This window comes from Ambystoma mexicanum, chromosome 6p (assembly GCF_040938575.1).
Source record: "Ambystoma mexicanum isolate Mex_15411 chromosome 6p, UKY_AmexF1_1, whole genome shotgun sequence".
Taxonomy (NCBI): domain Eukaryota; kingdom Metazoa; phylum Chordata; class Amphibia; order Caudata; family Ambystomatidae; genus Ambystoma; species Ambystoma mexicanum.
In genome coordinates, this window is record NC_090935.1 from 1,001,651,882 (window position 1) to 1,001,672,431 (window position 20,550).

At 46.6% G+C, this 20,550-nt stretch overlaps 1 protein-coding gene across 1 annotated transcript in view; it reads left to right on the forward strand.

Annotated features, from left to right (window-relative positions):
- MEGF10 (multiple EGF like domains 10) overlaps positions 1-20,550 on the forward strand; it is a 373,462-nt gene that overhangs the window by 267,234 nt on the left and 85,678 nt on the right. Inside the window, exons 14-16 of the mRNA XM_069625609.1 lie at positions 15,474-15,620; positions 19,720-19,854; positions 20,375-20,503. Coding sequence (XP_069481710.1) covers positions 15,474-15,620; positions 19,720-19,854; positions 20,375-20,503 — 411 coding nt within the window. The remainder of the gene's footprint in view (positions 1-15,473; positions 15,621-19,719; positions 19,855-20,374; positions 20,504-20,550) is intronic.

A 20,550-nucleotide genomic window follows, 5' to 3' on the forward strand; every position in this document is an offset into this window, starting at 1 on the left:
CTAAAAATTAAACTGGGGGGACTCATCAACAAAGGCAATGTGATTTGACGTCACCAGAAATTAGCATATCAATTTGAAATATACACATTGCATCAAAATGGCTTTGCATAACCACCTACATTTCACAGGACGAATGGTATTTGCCTTCCATAAAATCAACACAAACACAAAACCAAGAAAGGATATTTTCAACTAATAGTGTTTTTGAAAACGTTAAAATGTGTGCATGTTTTAAACTCCAAGAATCAATACAAATGTTTTCCCTGGGATTTGCAGTACCGGAATGTGACATTTTACCTTTAGTTTGTTATTTTTCATCAGATCATATATTGCAACAGTGAAGTGTCCGGCCTACAAAACTGACTACTGTGGTTCGATCCCCGTGGTTGGCTTTAATGCATAAATTCACAAAGGACATTCCATTTTTTTTTCATTTTAGCCAGGAGGGACTCAGTCCACCCTCTGAAAAAAGTGGGTGGACTCTGTCCCCCCCACCCCCCTAGTATACCCTCGTCTTCAGCCCTGCTCCTACCCATCCTCTTCTCGCTGGATTTCAGAGTTGACAGAGTGCTGCTAAAGTCCCGTTTGTAATCTTAAGTGTAGGCGTAGTGTGGAGTGCAATAAGCAGGTGAGCAGTGGCATATGGCAGGGATAGAAGGCACATGCGGGTGAGCTGAGAGGCATGCAACCTCATTGCCACTTGAAAACTTACAAAATGTGCATTTGGTTGGGAGAATATAATACAAGTAGTGTTTGGCCAAAAATGTTGTCAAGTTTCTTAATAGTTATGCAGACTGCCCTTAATCCATGATTTTCTTTTCTGTGCCTGAATGTGCATGGAAAAGGAGAAAACACCCACTTTCTGTGGGTGGGATCGGTCATTAAATTAAATCTGCCGACACCAAATGTGGTGCAGGGTCAGGTGCGCTTTGTGAATCGTGTCACCTGCAGAATAGAGGCAACGGATGCTGCGCAGAAGTGGCTACCTCGCTTCAAAGCACGGACCAATGCACAAAAAAGAAGGCCCCTTGCGACAATCCCTGATCCTTCTTCTCCTGCCTCCTGTCCAGGTGCAGAGGAAAGCTCCATTGAGGCACTATTTCTAAGATTTTCCTGTCAGAAATATAACCATTCATGGTTAGCATGAGTGTTTCTATTCTCTTTCATTTTCAGTGACTGATGCTTCAAGACCAACGATAAGGATAAGGGGGTGAGCCCATGTTTTCACCCACATTGTGCGAAAAATGCATTCTTAGGTATCCGGATTGCGGTCGACAAATGCTTTGAGCGGTGGGTCCCTGGTGCCCACAGCCAGTCCCTTAGTACTCTTACAAGTCCTTTTTGTAAATCAGGGTCTTGCGAGGAAAGGACAGTGGGGACAGAGAGGTGAGGGTCACTCTGCCTCTAAATGTATATTCGTTGTCATATATTACTTTTCATAATAATATTTTACTCCAGATTGAACACCATGTCATTGTGAGATGAACCTGTATGATGCAGAATCTTGGTAGGCAGGTAGTACACCCATTTGGAGGCGTGGGTGATGTTTAGAAACCTAAAGGCTTATGTTTCAGGTGATGGTGCGACCCCCATACAAGCGTCTGGGCGGCATCTCAAATAGTAGATAACATAGGAAGAGCTGTACTTAGTAAATGCTTTGAGGGGCCACGGCTTACCTCTTGAGACAGCGCTTTTCTTTCTCTTGTGAAGTCGCATGGTATGCAGTTGCCACGCCTGCAGTGGCCAGCTTTGGTGGGAAGTCACCATAGTGCGCTTTGGTCGGTCGCAGAGTCTATCTCCCCGTGTGTTTTAATCAAGTATTCTCTAAAATTACATCCCTTCTTGAAAGCAAGCAGTGCTTGGTCCAGAGAGTGGAATCACTTCTCGGTCAATTTCAGTTATGTTTGATGAGCTTCTTTAACTGGTGGTCGTAGAACTGGGGAAGACATTTTGAACGCTAACCCTTCACGGAATGAGTGTCTTTTGGTTTGGCATCATTACCACCTCCACAGGTGTTAGTGTGATGAATCAACTTCCGGGGCACCAGTGGTCCATGGATGAATATCGGTTTCTAAACCATCAATCAGCCCCACACCTCCAGTACACCAGAAGGGATCCTAACAGATTGGAAACACAATTCAATTATGAACCTCCTTATTCAATTTTGGTAACGTGGGGGCGGAATGGCAGGCTCATCTCCGAAAGGTTGTGAATCGTTGGTTAGTTGCAACACAGAAACAAATTCAATTATTACCCCTGATAAAAGGGACTGTCCAGTCAAGGTTGTATAGAAATATCTACTTGATTATTATCACAACAGACAGTTCTAGCACAAAACAAAATACAACCCACCCTCTAAAGGAATGCAGAGGACAGACAGTTTCAAAGAAAGAAAAGGGATGCACTCTTGATACTGACAGGAGGGTTTTTGGTATAATAATTAATCGCAATAGTTCAATGATACCTGGTTTGAACACAAAGGGAGCAATGGGTAGTAAAATGTCAATAGGGGCCTCTAGGGAAGGACCAGGGGGACAGAACCACAATGTACCTTGTGCTGTAGGAGTTCTTGGTGCTCGACATGGTCGAGTCGGTTTCAGGGCGCTTTGCAGCTTCTGCGACAGAGTTCAAGATGGGAGACAGCTGTGGATATCAGGCAGCAGGCAGTTTGCCAAGTAAGGCTGGACTTACGTCTGCAGGCTGGCCTACACGGTGGCTCGAGGGTCAGAAATCATCTCAGTGCTGGTCGGCGGTTCTGAAGCATTCAGGCATCTCGGACAGCGTTAGCGACTGCAGCGTAACAACAGTCAGTGGTGCAGTCGGTTGCAGCTCATGGGGTTCGACTGGCTCTAAAAAAATGTCCTTTAAGGCGACCAATGGTAAATGCTTGTCGATTCAGTCCTCCTAGCTTCTTCACTGGGCTTGTGTCGTCCATTAAAGCTTACGGCCCAAAGCTGTGGAGAATGTTGCAGGCAGCTGTCTTGTCCTTGGTTTGGTTCAGAGACTCTCTGGCACTTCCCACCTAGGAAGCTGCTGCAGAGCCTAGCCGGGCACCCTTTGTGCTGGCTGGGTTCCGGTTCTGTAGCTGCTGGAGGGTCTTCTGGATTCAGTATCTCCTTCTGTTCCCTGGGAGATGTTTAGGGGAGGGATCTTGCTTACCTCTTGGATGTCCTGTCCTTCCTTCACTGGCGGAGGATGTAAGGCAGATTGTACCTTCAGTGAGGGTCCAATGTTGTGTTCTTCTTGCTACTCCTTGTGAAGTCTTCAGATGATCTGCCCAAAAGAGTGGCTCAAACCTCTTTTAAAGCCAAATGGATTAGGGATCGGTGTAGGCTAAGCCTACCCTAATTAACCAATCCTGGGTCGCCACCAATAATCGCCTAAATGCATGAGGTCATAACCAGAGTACTTTGCAACAGAAAAGGCAAAGGGTTGAAAATATGTAATACTAAGTCCCACCCTTCTTCCTGTCTGTTGTGGATCAAAGGGTCTCTCTGGTCAATGGAGCTCCCTGTGGTTCCTGATTAAAGTGTCAGGTCTCCATTGAAGCTGCAGTGGGCCAGACTTTCTGGCACTGTCAATCCACAACTCACACCTTCTGAATGGGGTTCCCCTGCGGGGATGACTACTGTAATAAACACAGTCCCATACATGACATTTCACTGTCCATGGATACTAAGGGTGGAACTGGCTTCAGGTTGACACAGTACATATCAAGGTTGTTGGGGTTTCCTGGTTCCTTTGTTAACCTCTGCAGCCAAGCCCCTTGTGGGCCTGTTTGGAGTACCCTCTATTTGTATGTTAATTATGTTAATAGCTGCCACCACCTGCAGATGTTAAACAAAAGGACAGGGTGGATCCATGCAGCCTTTGTTAGTTAGCCCATGGGAGGAGGAAGGTTTGGCCCGCTCACTTCTGAGATGCATCGTGTACTCCACCTGTCAGATTCCAACTAAATATGACAGGGGGGACTGCGCCTGTAGGCTGTGTCCACCCAGAGTACCTAGGTCTATGTGTATGGCGTGCAGTGAGCATAGGAAAATGTGTACAGATTAGCCCCACACATTTTCCGAAGGTTGATCTACCATCGTTCAATTACATATGACATTTAAAAAAAGCCCAGGTGAGCGCACACCCACCGTGCGGATGGTCGAATTCCTCACAGTGTACCAGGCCTGTGTATGTGGTTTCTTTGATCACTTCATAAAGATGGCCACTGATTATCAGTTTCTCACGCAAGAAATTGCAATGAAATTCATAATCTGGCCAACTGCTACACTTTCTTTATAAACCTAAAAATTGGCCATAAGGAAACGTGCATTCCAAACCTCCATGATGGAAAATATCGTCCCTCAACAGCACATTTCTGGCAGTTGGGTTTGTGTGCAGGAAGGTGGATTGAGTCCCATCAGTGATTTGGAGCAAGGATGCCTAAAGGAATCTTGCTGACACTCCGCGTTTCAGCAAATGTTCAATTGGCATCACCCATGGTTAGCCACAAATGGAAATATTTTAGATCCTCACCGCTGCGGTACCGCTGGAAATGGCAAGTAGGTCACCTACGTTTGTCTGCAGTGGACTATACATCCATGTGGTTCCCAAAGGGGTTCCATACAAGTGCGCAGCACTGGGGGCAAATGTAGAGCCATGCTCACGTCGCTGATCTGGGTGTAAAGGTGCCCTTAAACCAAACTACTTTTGTTTCGGGGCAATCTCTCTCCTTCAGGTCACATAAGAAAATGAGTGGGGTTCAATGTAGTGATTTCTCCCTGGTCAAGAACAGGTCAAATCGCACAAAAAGCTCCATCTTGAGGAATGTAGGAATTATAATGATTTCAGATCCATCTGACTACAGTCTGGTTAGAAACTTTAAAATGGATGCCTTCTGTAGTGTTAGTCATTTGCGTCGAATCCCAGTCTAGTTAGTATTGGATGGCATTTTCTCAATGAAAGGGTGCAGGAAAAAACATACAAAGATAGAGAAAGATGCCAAGATTGAGTTCAAACCAGATGGGGACAGGAGAGGGTTCCCTTCACATTTGCATTTCAAAGCAGTGGAACACACTCTTTTCCGCTTGACGCTATGTCTCAGTTTCAGCATCAGTGAAGGTTGCCTCATTATAGTCCAGTTTTGCACGGCCAACAGGCGTTATGCACTTCGTGCATGGTGCATAGTCAGCACCCCCTCTTTAGCTCAAACGCATTAGGGTTACCTGACGCTATAGGTCTATTCCCACGGGAATAGTGCTACACGTCATTTGCGCTACATTTTGTATCGCAGTGACGCCCCTTATATGTCACATTTTTAAGGCCACCCTGGCCTATGGCAAGGGAATGAGAGAACAAGATTGAGCACATTCAGCGGCAGAGTGACTTAGGTGTGTGCAAGCGCGCGTGTGTCCCAGTGTAGAGTCGATCCAGAGGGAGCAGGCACTATGCTGGCTATGAATTGGGTCATGGGGCAAGATAATAAAGTGCATGGATATTCATGTCCTACAGTTTAGCACGTGTATTCGCCGCCCAGTGCATGGATTTGTGTGTCGGGTTTACATTATAGGCCCCTGGAGTCGTGATCCCCTCACAAGTGCTAATACGTTCCCTTGAGAATTAATGAAATGCCGGGCCATGCCAGCTACATAAAAACTATCTTCCATAAACCAACTCAAGAAAATAAAAGCACATATTAGTATAAAGTAGCCCGTCAGACTTGCATCAGGCCGAGGTCGATTCATGTGTCGTTTTCTCTCTGTAGACCATCGCTGCGACTCTCTCGTCGAAATGCGGGGACACTTTTGTCAATGTTCACTGGGCAAAAAGATGCCTGCGGTCCTAATTAGTGGTTCACAATATGTTTGTGCCAGATTTTGTATATGTCTTCGGGCCAGGAGGGTTTTCTTTTATTTTCCATTATGTGCCCCCCCTGCCCTCTAAAAAGGACACGAGACAAAACAGGCCTGCGATGTCCTCAAGACTCCATCGCAACCCTCCATTTCGTAACGCTCACATGACGCGCTTTGAAATCCTTTGTGCGTGCTGCATTTTGCCCGCTTTGTGCCTAGCTTAGCAGTAATCAGCTCAGTACTAATGAGTCTGCCCCCCCTGCTTCATTATGAGAGGGGACATTATCCCAAACTTGGATAATTGTGCTTGGCCAGACGAAAAACCGGTACCTGGTGAAGCACATGCTTGCGCTGCATACACTACTGTGCTGACGCCATCTTTCCTGGGAACAAGTAGGGAAGATGTATGTGATTGGTTAGTGTGTTATTACGCCAGCTACGGATCCCCTTACTTGAATTGCACATTCTCGAAGCACAGCGGCTCCGCTTAGCCTTCAAATGTTTATACATTGAGTACTAATGAGTTGGGTAATGATAACATCATACTCCTCCAGGTATGGGGTGGGTGGTAGAGCTAGCAGGAAAGTCCTAGCACGGCAGCTGCATTTCCTGCGATTCTTCTGCGAGCTCAGATGAGTGGAAAGAGGGATAAAGCCTTGGTGGGCATCTAATGATCGATGACGTGCTGGTCTTAGGCATCTGGTTGGTTCAGAACAGGCCACGAGGAAGAAGCTGAGGGCCGCCTGCAATAGGGTAGTGGCAGGAGCAGGACACCATATTGGGTCTCCTGGCAATTGACCTCTTGGAAGAGGTGGTCTTCAGGCATTTAGGGAACTTTAGCAGGTGCCACATCCGTCCATCGGGTTCTGGTTTGCCGGATCCCAGCCCTCATACCTCCTAGCTGGCAATACATAGCAGTACATTTCGAAGTGATGGCCTGGCATGACTGTGACAAATCAACTTCCGGGGCACAAATGGTCCAGGGATGAATATCGGTTTCTTAACTATCATCAGCCCCACACCTCTAGTACCCCAGAAAGGATCTGAATAGACTGGAAACACAAGTAAATTATAAACCTCCTTGTCTAATTTTGGTAACATCGACGGAAAGGCAGGCTTATCTCCAGAAGGTTGGAACACAGCGAAAATACAATTATTACCCACTGATAAAAGGGACTGTCCAGTCAAGGTTGTATAAATATATCGACTTTATTATTATTACAACAGACAGTTGTAGCACACTACAAAATACAACCCACCCTGTAAAGGAACACAGAGGACAGACAGTTTCACAGAGGAAAGGGATGCACTCTGGATACTGACAGGAGGTACAGGCTAAGCCTACGTTAATGAACCAATCCTCGGTGCCCACCAACAATCTTCTGTTATACGTGAGGTCATAACCAGAGTGCTTTGCAACAGGAAAGAAAAGGGGTGACAACATGTACTACTAAGTCCCACCCATCTTCCTGTCTGTTGTGGATCAAAGTGTCTCTCAGGTTAATTGAGCTCTCTGTGACTCCTGATCAAAGCACAGCTCTCCCATTGAAGTTTTTGGTGAAAACAGACTTTCTGTCTCCATCAAATCACATACTTCTTCCCTCTGAAAGGGGGTTCCCTGCAGGGGTTGCCGACTATACACAGTTCTCCCAGACATGGGATTCACTGCCCTTCACACAGAGGGGTGGGAGCTAGCGTCAAGCTGACACATTGCATATCAAAGAGGTGTTGGTGTTTCCTGTCCCTTGTGTTAGTTCTGTGACCAGGCCTCTTTGCAGGCCTTTTTCATTTAACTCTTATCAGTATGTGCTGCCACCACACACATCTTTGACAATAGAACAGAGCAGATCCATGGAGCCTTTGATATTTTAAATAGGCTGGCCATGGCCGGAGGAAGGTGTTGCCTTCCTCTTTCAGAGATGCTTTGATGTACCTGTGGCTGTCACATTCCAGCTAAATGTGACAGGTAGTACATGCGCCTGTAGGCTGTATCCCCTGGAATGCACCTGACTATGTGTTTGTTGTGTGGCGAGCATAGGAAAATGTGTGCGTATTAGCCCCACACACTTTCTGAGGTTGATCTCCCATCATTCATTTTAATTGCAAAACTTCAAAAAAGCCCAGGCGAGTGCACACTCTCTGCGCGGATGGTTGAAATCTTCGCAGGGACTGAATACAAGGTGTCTGTGTGGAGCAAAATGGCTGCACAGCGGAGTTCCCCGATCTAGTACACATCAGATTCCACACTTAGGTCAATAAATGACGTACTCCACAGAGGCCTCAGTGGTTGCAGACAAACCTACTACAATGAGGGCATACCTCACTCTCAAATAGCTGCTAAGAGGTAAAGTATCCTAAAAGCATTGTGCTTGAAAGTCTCCTGTAGACTACATGGTACTATTTGCACACTCCCTTCTTTTCTTCTCCTTAAACCCCACTCCCATTTTGCTCATTGTGTTATTGATTTTTGGTGCATTGCCTATTTCTCTGCTGCCTTGTATATTTCCTAATATTTCCTGTCCCCCTGGTGAAACGTGTCTCGCCTTCCTTGGGCCCACAATGCAGGGTTTTACTGGTTCAACCTCTCTTTGGACTTTAAACTTCACGTCCATTGACATTCTTTCCATTGAAGCCCGCTGGTTAAATTTCTAGGCTAAGATACTTCCCTTTGTATTCACATGTTCAATGTCTTTTGGGACCGCTGTGGACTTTTAAGTCCCAATGTATAATATGTTCTCTGGAAAAACCTTGAAGATAGATTTCCAGCAGCATCGCTCCTTGGTACGCTCAGTCTCTGTATTGGCTCCTGGAACTTTCACGCCGGGCTCCTGCAGGCAGAACTTCCTCTTCCATCCAGTTTCTGTATTGATTCTAGGAACCTTGCACATCAAGCTCCAGCAGGCAGCTCTGCTTGGCACCCTTGGATGCCATACTCCCTCTAGAAACCTTAGACTTCAGGCACCGCGTCTCTCACTGATTATGCACATCAAGTTCCAGCAGGCAGCGCTCGTGTTAGCTTCTATTTCTCACCTGCAGTGTTCTTCCTGCTCTCTCTGCCGCTGCTTCTCCGATGAGACTTATTCTGCACGTCCCTTGCCCTCAGCAAGCTTTTTTCCATCTTCAGGTCCTCGCTCACCTTGGTTGTCCTTGAGCTACTCTCTATTCTGTTTTCCACCAGCGTCTCTCCCTCTCTCGTCCCATGCTCGATTTAGTCTGGCTTGTTCTGGTGATTTTTTGCTGCATTCAGCTTAGAGACTACAGTTAGGCTCTCTGGGGCGACTGCTACTAAGGTTTCCTCTTCGCCTTTTGTCTCCGGCCCTCCTTTGTGGCCTCTCTTTAACGGTGGCTCAGCACCTCACACATGCTACTGGAAATGGCTTTAGTTTTCGGACATCTGGGGGGCCTCTCCTTCTTACCACTGGCTTCTAGTTTCTGTCCACTGCTCCCTCTCCCTGATACCGTTCTCAAGCACCCTTCCATTGCTTGAGCTTTGCCGCTGTGCCTCTGGACTACTGGCCCTCCTCACTAACCCCCTGCCGTGTTCCCTCTTTTAGATAGTGCGGGCATGGTCAGCTTGACATGTCTAGAGTGTGGGCAGGGACTCTGCAGAATGTTGCTGTTTTCCCTGGCCCTCTCGCCACTCCATGAGGGCTGCCATGCCTCTTTGTGGACCCTGCTAAGCGCTGCTTTGAGACCCTGAAGTAGCTGCATTTCTACAAAAAAGCATGGCTTAGCCGAGCATCAGCAAATCGCAGGGTCCTGAGGAGGCCCAAAATATCGTAACACACAAAAATGCCAGCACAGAAATGAAGGAGATGGTTCCATTCATAAGCTCCCAACTGAGTGCAGTGCCTGGTGTCTTCTCTTCCAGTAGCTCTCCTCCCTGCCTCCCAGTATCCTTCCTTCCCTGCCTCCCAGAAGCCCTCCTTCCCTACCGCCCAGTAGCTCTCCTTCCCTGCCTCCCAGAAGCCCTCCTTCCCTACCTCCTAGTAGCCCTCCTTGCTTGCCTCTCAGAAGCCCTCCTTCCCTGCCTCCCAGCAGCCCTCCTTCCCTGCCTCCCAGTAGCCCTCCTTCCCTACCACCCAGTAGCCCTCCTTCCCTGCCTCCCAGCAGCCCTCCTTCCCTACCACCCAGTAGCCCTCCTTCCCTGCCTCCCAGCAGCCCTCCTTCCCTGCCTCCCAGTAGCCCTCCTTCCCTGCCTCCCAGTAGCCCTCCTGCCACCCAGTTGCCTTTTGGGTTTCCGCTGGGCTTGTGATGAGAGAGTCCCCCGATGGCAAGCATTGGGATCTTCTGTGACTTATTTGCAGAAAACACTCCCACCTGTGCTGCAGTTACATCCTAGCCCTTAACAGGGGCAGTAGTGTGAACCCCGAATGTGTACTTCAGGGATTATGTCAGAATTACTGGAAGACTTGCTTTTCACACGAAAAACTGTCAGGTAGCGGGGTTCCTACGTTGGCGGTGGGGGATGGGCAGTGGGTTCGGAGCGTGCGGCAGAAACAAGTAACACAAAGGAAATATCAGTTATTAATCCAGACCAAAACTGAAAATGTGTCCGTTTGTGACTGCTAAATATGCGTGTGTGCTTTGCTGTATGGCGCGCTAAGATGCTGGAGGCATGAATACCCTGTTCATCAACAGTTGCATTAACACGTTTGCTCATTGAAACCCTTCTGAAGGGTTAAGTGTCATTTGAATGCATTATTGACTTACTTTGCTGTTTTGTGGGTTGCGATCTTGCAACCATATTCAAAGATCTTGGCTGGCTTTGTGGCCACATAGAGCAGTAGTTGAAAAAAATGCCAGCGAGGGACAGGCTTTCTACGGGCAAGGGCCCGGGTGGCAAGGGTCTCCTCCAGTCTCTTGTGGTGGGCATAGTGCCACTCAGCTGGAAATTGCTGAACAGGTTATTCCAGAATGGATTTAAGGTTTCAGGAACATTCTGAAGCACAGAAGGTTGTGCAATACGAAAAGATTTCGTAGAGCATCCAGGTCTTAAAGAAGCAACGAGTTTTTATTAATGCCTTATGCAACCTTTTAGTTTGCTCTTCATCGTGTGGGCCTTTGCGTTGTTTCTCCGATTGACACATTAGTCATATGTAGGCTAACATGTACTGGCGGCTGTTCCCAAGCAGTAATTGTGCTATGCAGACGACGTCCTCGTTAAAAGATGTCTCCCCATTAAAAAAGTAAAAACTTTGATAAATGCATGGGGATACAGTTTGCTCCGATTTTAGCACCTGTTTTGTGTCAGCAGAAGTCAGCTGTTCGTAAAGCAAAAAGTCACATTTGCCACGCCTGGCTCGCAGCGGTCAGTTGGCCTGCTGGATTGTCTTGAAACTTAATGCTGCAGCATCGCACTCTCTCGTCCAGGATACTGGAGTCCCAGGCCTCCTTCACATACAAACACGCACAGACTGTGTAAGCCCGCCCTATCTCCTTTCACTAGGGTGACCAAACGTCCCGTGACCCCATCAGTTTTTTAAAATTTAAATAACATGTCCCGCTTTTGAGAAAGGGAGTGTGGCGGCTGCTATAATGCAACGATTGAAACTGACATTTTCTAGCATCACCATTGTTAGAAACACCAAGGTATCCTCGAACCGCCATTGCCAACCTTTTTTGTCCATAACCACATGCATCCACAGTACGTTCAGGGAATCCACATGCATCTCCAGACGTTTGATGCCAGCAGAGAGGCAGAGTTCATACTGATTGCGCATGCGTTTTCTTCGCCTTTAAAGAGGACTCACAATCTGTCTGAATTCATTGTAATGAAGCACTCTATCGTTTTTCAAAGCATCCATTACAGATGGCAGCTGTGCACACCTGGATGCATAGTGGAGAACGATTTGGTTTATCCTGGGGGTAGACGGTTCACCTTTGGTGCCACTAGTATATGCCATTGATGCCACCAGAATACATCATCACTTAAATTGTGCTCATGAACTGTTGACACCAATGTATGTAATAATTAGCACTGAAATGGATGTTCATAGCACGGTTGCCAACAATATACAACATCATTTCCACTTTAAATCACTTTCGTGATGCTTTTGACCACACCGTATGTCAATGCCACTTCAAAAGGCCTTCACTATGCTGGTGCCCACAGTACAAGCCATCCCAGTGCCACTTGAACCAGCGTTCAGGCTGGTGCCCCCCAAAATGCCATTATTCACACTTTAAATTAATTCCCAGTTATTGGTGCCTATAATCGAGTAAATTAGTTTTGCCCTGCGACCTGACCCGATCTCTATCCCGCTCCTCATCACCTGTGCACCTTCACATAAACACAGACACACACACATGCAGAGTCTGCACTGGTTCCTCTGAGGCTCACGAACACGCACTTGCACACTCGCTCACCAACACCCATCCATCTCACCTGCCAGCCCTCACACAGCTAGCCACCCACACCTCTCACCCGTACACATGCTCGCAGAAACTCCCACCTCTCCCCCTGAGACTCGCACACATGCACATGGTGACCACATACACAGTTTCTAACATACCTGTCTTTCGGCATAGTCCCTCTGCTACTCCGCCTACACCCAGAGGCCCATGCACCGGAACCGTGTGTGGCTGGAACCAGAATGTCACGTTTCAGAGACTCGAGCATGCAAACAGTGTATGGGCTTTTGTGACTTTCATGACTATCCAATTTTGGAGGGTAGATGGTGATTTGCAATGGATAACATCAGGTAGATTCCCCTTATGGTCTATGTGTACTAAGCACATTGTAGCCAATTCATGTTGAATATACTTGTTTGGGATTCATTGCGGACACACTTTCGATAAATTAATTGTTGCCAAATTTGGGGGACATCAATTATGACCTTAAGACCACATTTATGATGAATTCATAATGACGACATTGTCGGAAATTCTGTTGCCTGATCTTTGCTTTTATGTTATCTGTTTTCTGGATCAGCAATGAACACATGTACACATACGACATAATCAACTTAAAAGGTGAGATCTGCTAGAAAAAGAGGTTTCTCTACTAATTTTGACTCAAGACATTGTGCCTATTGGTCTTGGGGAGCCTGTGGGTAAGAAGAGCTGTTGTTAAAAATAAACTTTTTGAGTGGGTGTTCACATTGAAAAAAAATTGTACTAATAATATTGTTACTCTGTCCATGGTGGGTTTAGGCGGTATTGAGATCTATATACCCGACTGGTTTTAATGGTGACTGCACATGAGATTTCCCATGATAGCAACTGGATCGGAAGTCATATGACGTACTCTCCTGTGGTGTCGTCATTATCTGTATTCACAAAAGCCTAATTCCTTTATGCTGTGAAAGTCACCTGATGTTATGCCTCTTGATAACATCATTTAGGCTCTTTGGTACATTTGAAACCTGAACAATCAGCATGATTTTTTTTGCCAAGCCCCCTTGTGTTATACACATCATGTAGCTTACGTGGTCTTGCCATTTTGGCGGCTTCCTTGCCCATGGCCTAAAAGATGAGAGGAGGGGTTGGGGTGTCATTGGCATAAAGGGGGAGGCAGATGAAAACCCTGAAGTGCTGATGAGTGCAGGCCAGAAATAACTGCACCCTGAGTGACGCGATGGTTGCATCTGGGTTGCAATGGTGTTACTTGGGTATGTGCTTATCCAGAGAGGAGAGCCCACGATCTATTAGATGACAGTGCCGGGGTACTGGGTTCGCCACTGGCATGGGTTTATGTGTGTGTGTGTGAGAGAGAGAGCTAAGGATGAGCGCTTTGGGATTGCACTGTTAAGTTAATGTGGCATTAGCAGGCATACCGCTGCTGTGTATATGGTGGTCTGTGTTTGTGCAGTCTAAGGTGCCAGGGGATTGAGAGGTGAACCAGGTTCCCTGGGGGGGGGATAAGAAGGGACTGAGGTTATTGCAGTAACAATACTCCTTGCTATTGCAGTTTAATTCCAGACTGAACAATTTGGGATCCAGTCTGCTTTTGTCCTGGGATTGGAGGTTTTAGCCTGTTGTTATCTTCACAGAATCCCTACCGTTGGGCTCTCTTTTATGATGATTATGTGGTGTTGCTGATGAGTGAGAGTAGGGGAGACTGACCTTACTGAGTCCAATATCCATGGATTTCTTGGTCGGGTGTTGTGCAAAGACATATGGCCAGTGTTGGCAAGGCCGAACTGGAAGGCACCGATCTCTGTTATTCCTGGTTTGCCAGGCTGTTGGTCTGGCCAGTCTATTCTCCAGCATGTATTTGCGCTCCTATTTATGTTGATTATTTAGGTTGTACAATGTCAGAGCAGTCTGCCTTTTGGATATCATGTTTACATTTGTGTGACCTTGAGAAGGCCATTGGTTTAAATTGATCGGGTTTGCTTCTATTAGTTCAGTATGTAAGGGTACCATGCCATTATTTCAGTTATGGTCTTGTGCCCAGTTAGGTTTTCACCCCTCTTAATTTCCCTTAATGCAAAAAGTATTCGTGACATCTCCCTTAATGCAGAGAGGGTGCAGCAGCCGTAATGCAAACCGTGTGTGTGCCATCCATCTCCCTTGAAGGCCGCAAGGTACCATTCTATGCCTAGACTAGAGGCAGTGTGGGCTAACCATTGAAGTTGGCATGATTCATCTCCCTGTGTATAAGGTGTACAATTAATGCAAATCCCTCCTTGCATGCCAGTGTGCCGTGTTCCTTGAAGCAGGAGACTTGCTGACCTCAGCCCTTATGCGGTGTTGGCCAGTTGTAGATTGTTCTCTGGGATATTTAACATCTATGCAAAATACACCTGGGCCCTTTCAATCACATGCAGGGTGAGAACATTCATAATGTCTGTGAATTGTTGTATGGATGGGTAATCTATAGATAAATACACATCCTTTAAGTGCATGTTGTACTGATGGGAAGAAATATAACCTAGTTGAAGGTCTACCGAAGGGGCAAGAGGGCTAAGGTGGTAAAAGTCCATTTAAAGGGCTCAGGTCAGCCTCGGCGTTGCTGAATGGGGATTGACGGCTCTGGTCAGGCAATTAGCCTTCATTCACCAAGATTCCAAACGCTGCTTCAAGGGTTGCTCGATACTTCTTTCCTGTAGCCTAGCTTCTACGCAACCGCTTACATTGGTGCTAATAAAACCATGCCACACAGTGCTCCGTCTTCATTCATTTTACATGTACTTCCTTCCCCCGTCACGGTGGCTGTGGTGAATTCTGCTGGTTATGTTGGATCGCAGTGTTGGGGATATCCTTGGGCAACATTGCTTTACCCAGGGAGCTCATTATGATGCTAATTCAGATCTCCCATCGCATGACTCCTGTAATCGCAGATACAGTCGGTACAAAATACCCCCTGTGTTGCATCATCACTTGTGATTTATTATTTCCTTTTGGATCCATTGTGATCTCATCAAGATCACGCTTGTGTGAGGGTGACCTGTACCTTTAGGACTGACCCCACAGATTTTCTCCTTCATCGTGTGGGCATTGATCTCCAGTACAGTCTGCATATTTTAGGACAGACCTTCCGAGGATGCTGCAGCTTCTATCAAGTACAACATTGGCTACTGTTTTCTACTGGGGGACTGGGGGTCTTGTTCACACTAGGCAGCGCTAATTTCAGACCAACGGGTCTCGAAAGTTCTGCTAAGTTTTCTCTGTCTCTCCTTTCCACAGGTATACACTGTGACAGCGTGTGTCCGGAAGGACACTGGGGCCCCAACTGCTCCTTGTCCTGTAACTGTAACAACGGGGCGTCCTGCTCGCCGGACGATGGCATCTGCGAATGTGCCCCAGGATACAGGGGCAACACCTGCCAGAGAAGTATGTATCACCACCGGTTCAGAAGCTCTCGCTTTGCTCAAAAATGTCAATTATTTTGATGTTGCATTTGTAAAAAATTGTGGGATAGAGGTATAGCAGCAAAATGGACAGGGATACAGCAAAAATACAAAAATATATTTCCACACAAAAAAAGGAATGTGTCACTGTGCATGGAAGACTTGCCTAGATGTAGATAGAGATGGAATTTTTGGATGGACAACAAGCAAAGATGATGCAGTATCAGATATCGAAACCACGCAGAGCCCGCCTCCATAAGTGAAGTGGGCAGTTTGGGGGCAGGATTTTCCCACCCATCTGGGAATTGCTGGTAGACTTCCTGCTGGAATCAGCTGTTTACCTGACTTGGGAGTGGTCACTGTGACTACAGTCCTTTTGAAATGTGGAAACAGCTTTCCGGCTAATGTAGTACCACGCTAGGTTAAGGCAAGCGTACCAGCTCAGTGTCAAATCTTCACATGTGAAGAGGGGACCTGTCTGGTCTCAAAAGCTAAATTGTTACATGAGTGTGTTACTCATTTGGTTGGCCATCAAAATGTATCAGTATCTGGAAAATATAGAATTCTTCCAGAGTGTTTGTTGATGTTTAGGATGAGTTCTGACTTCATGAGGAGATGAGGAGGTGCATGGGCTTCTTATAGATATTGGGCCTCATTACAAGTCGCCCGGTATGGAAACAACGGTGGCGGTAAACCCGCCGCCACCGAAGGTTCCATGCCGGGCGATCACAACTCCTGCAGGCGGGAGGTGATGTTCCCGCCAGGTCTGACCTGGCGGGTTTAACACCGCCCGCCTGCAGGCGGACGAGGAAACACCGGCAGCATTACGAGATGCTGCCGGTGTTTCCATGATCCCCATTCCCATCGAGTCCCATAGGACTCGATGGGAATGGGGATTAACACCATTCCGTCTCCGTGATTCCCGGAAAACTGTGGTTGTAATGCCCCGGTAATTCCGGGAATCACGGAGGCGGAATGGTAATACGAGTCCGGCGGTAACCAGGCGGTTTTACCGCCACGGTTACCGTCGGACTCGTAATGAGGCCCATTATTTTTTTTTAAGTTGCAATGTGCTTGGTGACCCTGTTGGGTGGTTGTGGCACTTGACAGAAAGTATTCATGAACTTTGCCGATCAGGCCAAGCAGGCAAGGATAAAATGGACGCAGGAGAGACCAAGATGGAGCGTTTCTTAATGGATACGTAGATTGTGTAGGGGGTTGGGTTGCACTCATGAGTTTGTACAGTGGTTTCACCACCTTCTTTCAGTTCTTTATACATCCTTTTGTTTATGGATCCCAATATTTTTCAATATACTCCATAACTCCCCTTTAGATAATTTTGCATCTGCTCCCCTCCTAACACACCCACTACCATCCACTTTTTATTGTTTTCAACTATCATTTACGTTTTAAGAACTTAAAAACCATTGAAAGATATGTTAACGAGTGACTTTCCTAGAAAACATGTTTAGGGCGCTCCTATGGCATGCAGCAGTGATGACAAACTCGAAATAAACCCAGGGTTGATCGTGTTACGAAACAATATCAATATGCACTGCAAGATTTGGGGTTGTTTTACTGGGACTTAAAAGTTTGCGACGGAAATGACGGAATGAGAAATGTACATAATGCAAAATTGTTCGTACATTTCCTATTCGGTCATACAAGGTAAAACAACCCCACATCCATAGAAACCCTGACACCTTCCCGCACCCCCCCCCCAAGCCCACCCCCGCCCACACCCCAACCTCCCTACTTACCTTTCCTTCCGTTTCGCTGGTCCCTGCAACGCCAGTTCCCTTTCACTCCCGTGATTGGAACCAGCGCCGCAGGGTGATTTTTTTTCCTTCCTTTTTTTTGTTTTCGGGTCAGCTGCAGGGGTTTCCCCCAGAACCCCCGCTCACTATACCGCATAGTATAGTGAGCATGGTGTTGCGGTGGATACCCTGCAGCTGTTCATACCCAAAAAAAAATAATGACCTACACCACAAAATAGATACTACAAAATGTCCTACGAACATTCAGTCAGTAGGACAATTAGTAGTATCTATTTTCGGTAATTTGGTGGTTTAGGTCATTTGGACCGAATCCTACTGCAAATCTCTGCATTAGCCCCATCTGGTTTTCAGACACGTTGCGGCACAAGCCTGCGTGGGCCTGGAACACTATGCAGTGACAGGTATTATCCTGCAGGGAGTAACATGCCAACAAAAATAATCCGGTATATAAAAATAAAAAAAAACTAGCAGGCCCGTGTTCAAATGCATTAAACAAATTAATGTACAACTAAGTAAAGTACTGCAAACTAACCTCTCAGCAAAGCAATGGCTTGTAGCAGGTTTGCCTCGTGGTCTGAAAGACCTGTATCTTCCCATTATCAGAGCAAAAAGCCAGGTACAGCCATGCCATCATACAACATACGTATATAAGCTTATACATACATTCATAGAATACTTTTCTCTGCAGGCAATGCACCCACCTCCACGCTCGCTGCAATGCATGCCTGTGTGTACGCTGTGCCACCAGGCCACCTCTTTTACCACCTTCACAGTGGCAACAGATAAGGCCCGCAAGCCGCTTCAGAGCTGCTTGCCCCCTCCCTGTGCATCATGTGCTGGTCGGTAGTTACCATCCAAGTGGCAGTCTCAGTCTTCACTGCTGTGGACAAAGGTGAACTTAACTCTAGGCGCCACCATTACTGCAAATGCCACGCGGTCATTCTCGGCACTGAGGCCACGGAGTGAGCAGCAATGGGAATTTATTCTATCGTCTCTCCATGAAGATAGTCCCTTTAGATCAGGTTTGGAACAGCCTGCACCTCTGACATTAATAAAACAGAACATTAATTAAAAAAAGGTGTACCTAAAAGTTTGATATTTGAAGATAGCATACAATCTAGGCATCTCTCCTTTTCCAAAAAATGAAGGTACAGTAGAGCGAATGTTCTGCAGCATCCACTGAGGGAGCATTTTCCATTGACCCCTGACGTCATAATACAGCAAACACCAGGGGCGTTGCTAGGGGGGGGGGGCTAAGGGGGCTATAGCCCCTGATCTTTTGGTTGTAGCCCCGGATAGAATCTCAGGAGCTACAGCCAAAAGACTAGCTAGCCCCCAGTCCCAACAGTTTCGACATCAGCTTAGCCCCGGGTCTTTTCCAGACCTAGCAACTCCCCTGGCAAACACATCACCCAATCTCACTCAATGCTTGTGAGCAACAGCTGAGGTCGGTGCCCAGAATCTAACTCTGGGCACAGAAGAGGTTTCCATGCAGTCACATGTTCACCCCTACTGAAAAAGGAACCCATTTTCAGGACTTTTGGCAAAAGAGAACTTTCACACTCAACAAATTCGTCTGCATTTTACCTCAGCAACTAATCGGTCAATCAGGTTTTTGCATTCCTAAATCCCTGGACAAACTGCATATCAGGACCTTACAAAAAACTGCACCTGACAGTATTCTTCATAGGCTCAGCCAAGTCTGTAGGGCACTAGTGCAATGCCGAAAGTTCACCCTTGTTTTTGTGGGCTATCGTGGACCAGTTTGATGATTTAGAGAACATTTCATTTTGTATTTTTGACCATTGTTACTGACTCAATCTACTGTAGAATGCAACATTTGCCACAATATTGCCTAGCATTTGCCTCCCACCCCTGGTACTGCTCAAACAGTTGAGCATGAGAAGTCATGAAATGGGATTTGAATATGCAAGCTATTTTTTTTCCTTTTGGTGTCCATGTCTCTTCTTTTGCCCCCAGACCAACCCAGCTCCATATGGGGGCTGGCTACTAGACTCAGCTCTCTGGACTTGTCTCAGATGCTTTAAGATTGTGTTGCCAATGTGCGATTGTTGCAATTATCTTGAGATGCAGGGAGTCAAGGTGAACAGAATGTGCCCTGGGGTTATTTAAAACTGTATTGAGATGTAAACAACTACTTCGGGGTGCCAGTGAAGTCCCCAAAATGCAAACCCCAATTTGGGGCAAGAAACAGTCTTAGTTTGTAGTCATTGCTGCTTTTGGGGGATACTTTTTGGTAACCATAGACTGTGAGTGTTTGCTCATTGCCCTTTCTGGTTGCAGTCTGTTCCCCTGGCTTTTACGGTCATCGCTGCAGCCAGCCCTGCCCGCAGTGTGTGCACAGCAATGGGCCCTGCCATCATGTGACGGGACAGTGCGACTGCTTACCTGGTTTCACCGGAGGCCTCTGCAATGAAGGTAGGAGAAGCATAGCTATCACCGCTGAAACAGGGGTACCAGGCGCCATTTCATCAAGGGTACCTGGCGCCATTTCATCAGGGTTACCAGGCGCCATTTCATCATACGTTCCAGATGTGTTCCGATGTGTCTTAGCATACGCTCATTAATTAAACAGGGAAGTGGCCTTTCCCTGCTTTTTTATGATTCTGACATTTTGAGATTTTTGGAGAGAACTTTGCTATTTTGCCATCAGGGTGACATGTCTAATAACTGTTTCCCAGAATTCTCATAATGATCATTCTTATTTCATAGCAAAATAATAGAAATAATTGTATAGTATTATACATAATGTGATGGCAATTATGTAATATAGTGATCAGCAGAAACCTATTTTACAGCATGGCATCTTAAAAAAATTACTTTGATAATGTGATTAATCTGATATTTTGTGGTGGGGGGTTCTGATGGAAAAAGTAAAACATAAAGGTGAACAACTTTGTGGTTGCCCCAACATGTGATTAGCCGTGTTTTTCCACAGTGTGTCCAAGCAGCAGATTTGGGAAACACTGTGCTGGAATTTGCACGTGCACTAACAATGGAACCTGTAATCCCATTGATGGGTCATGCCAGTGCTACCCAGGTTGGATCGGCAGCGACTGTTCCCAGGGTAAGTGCTCACCGGCCCCTAATGCACGTGGCTTGATCTACTGACAT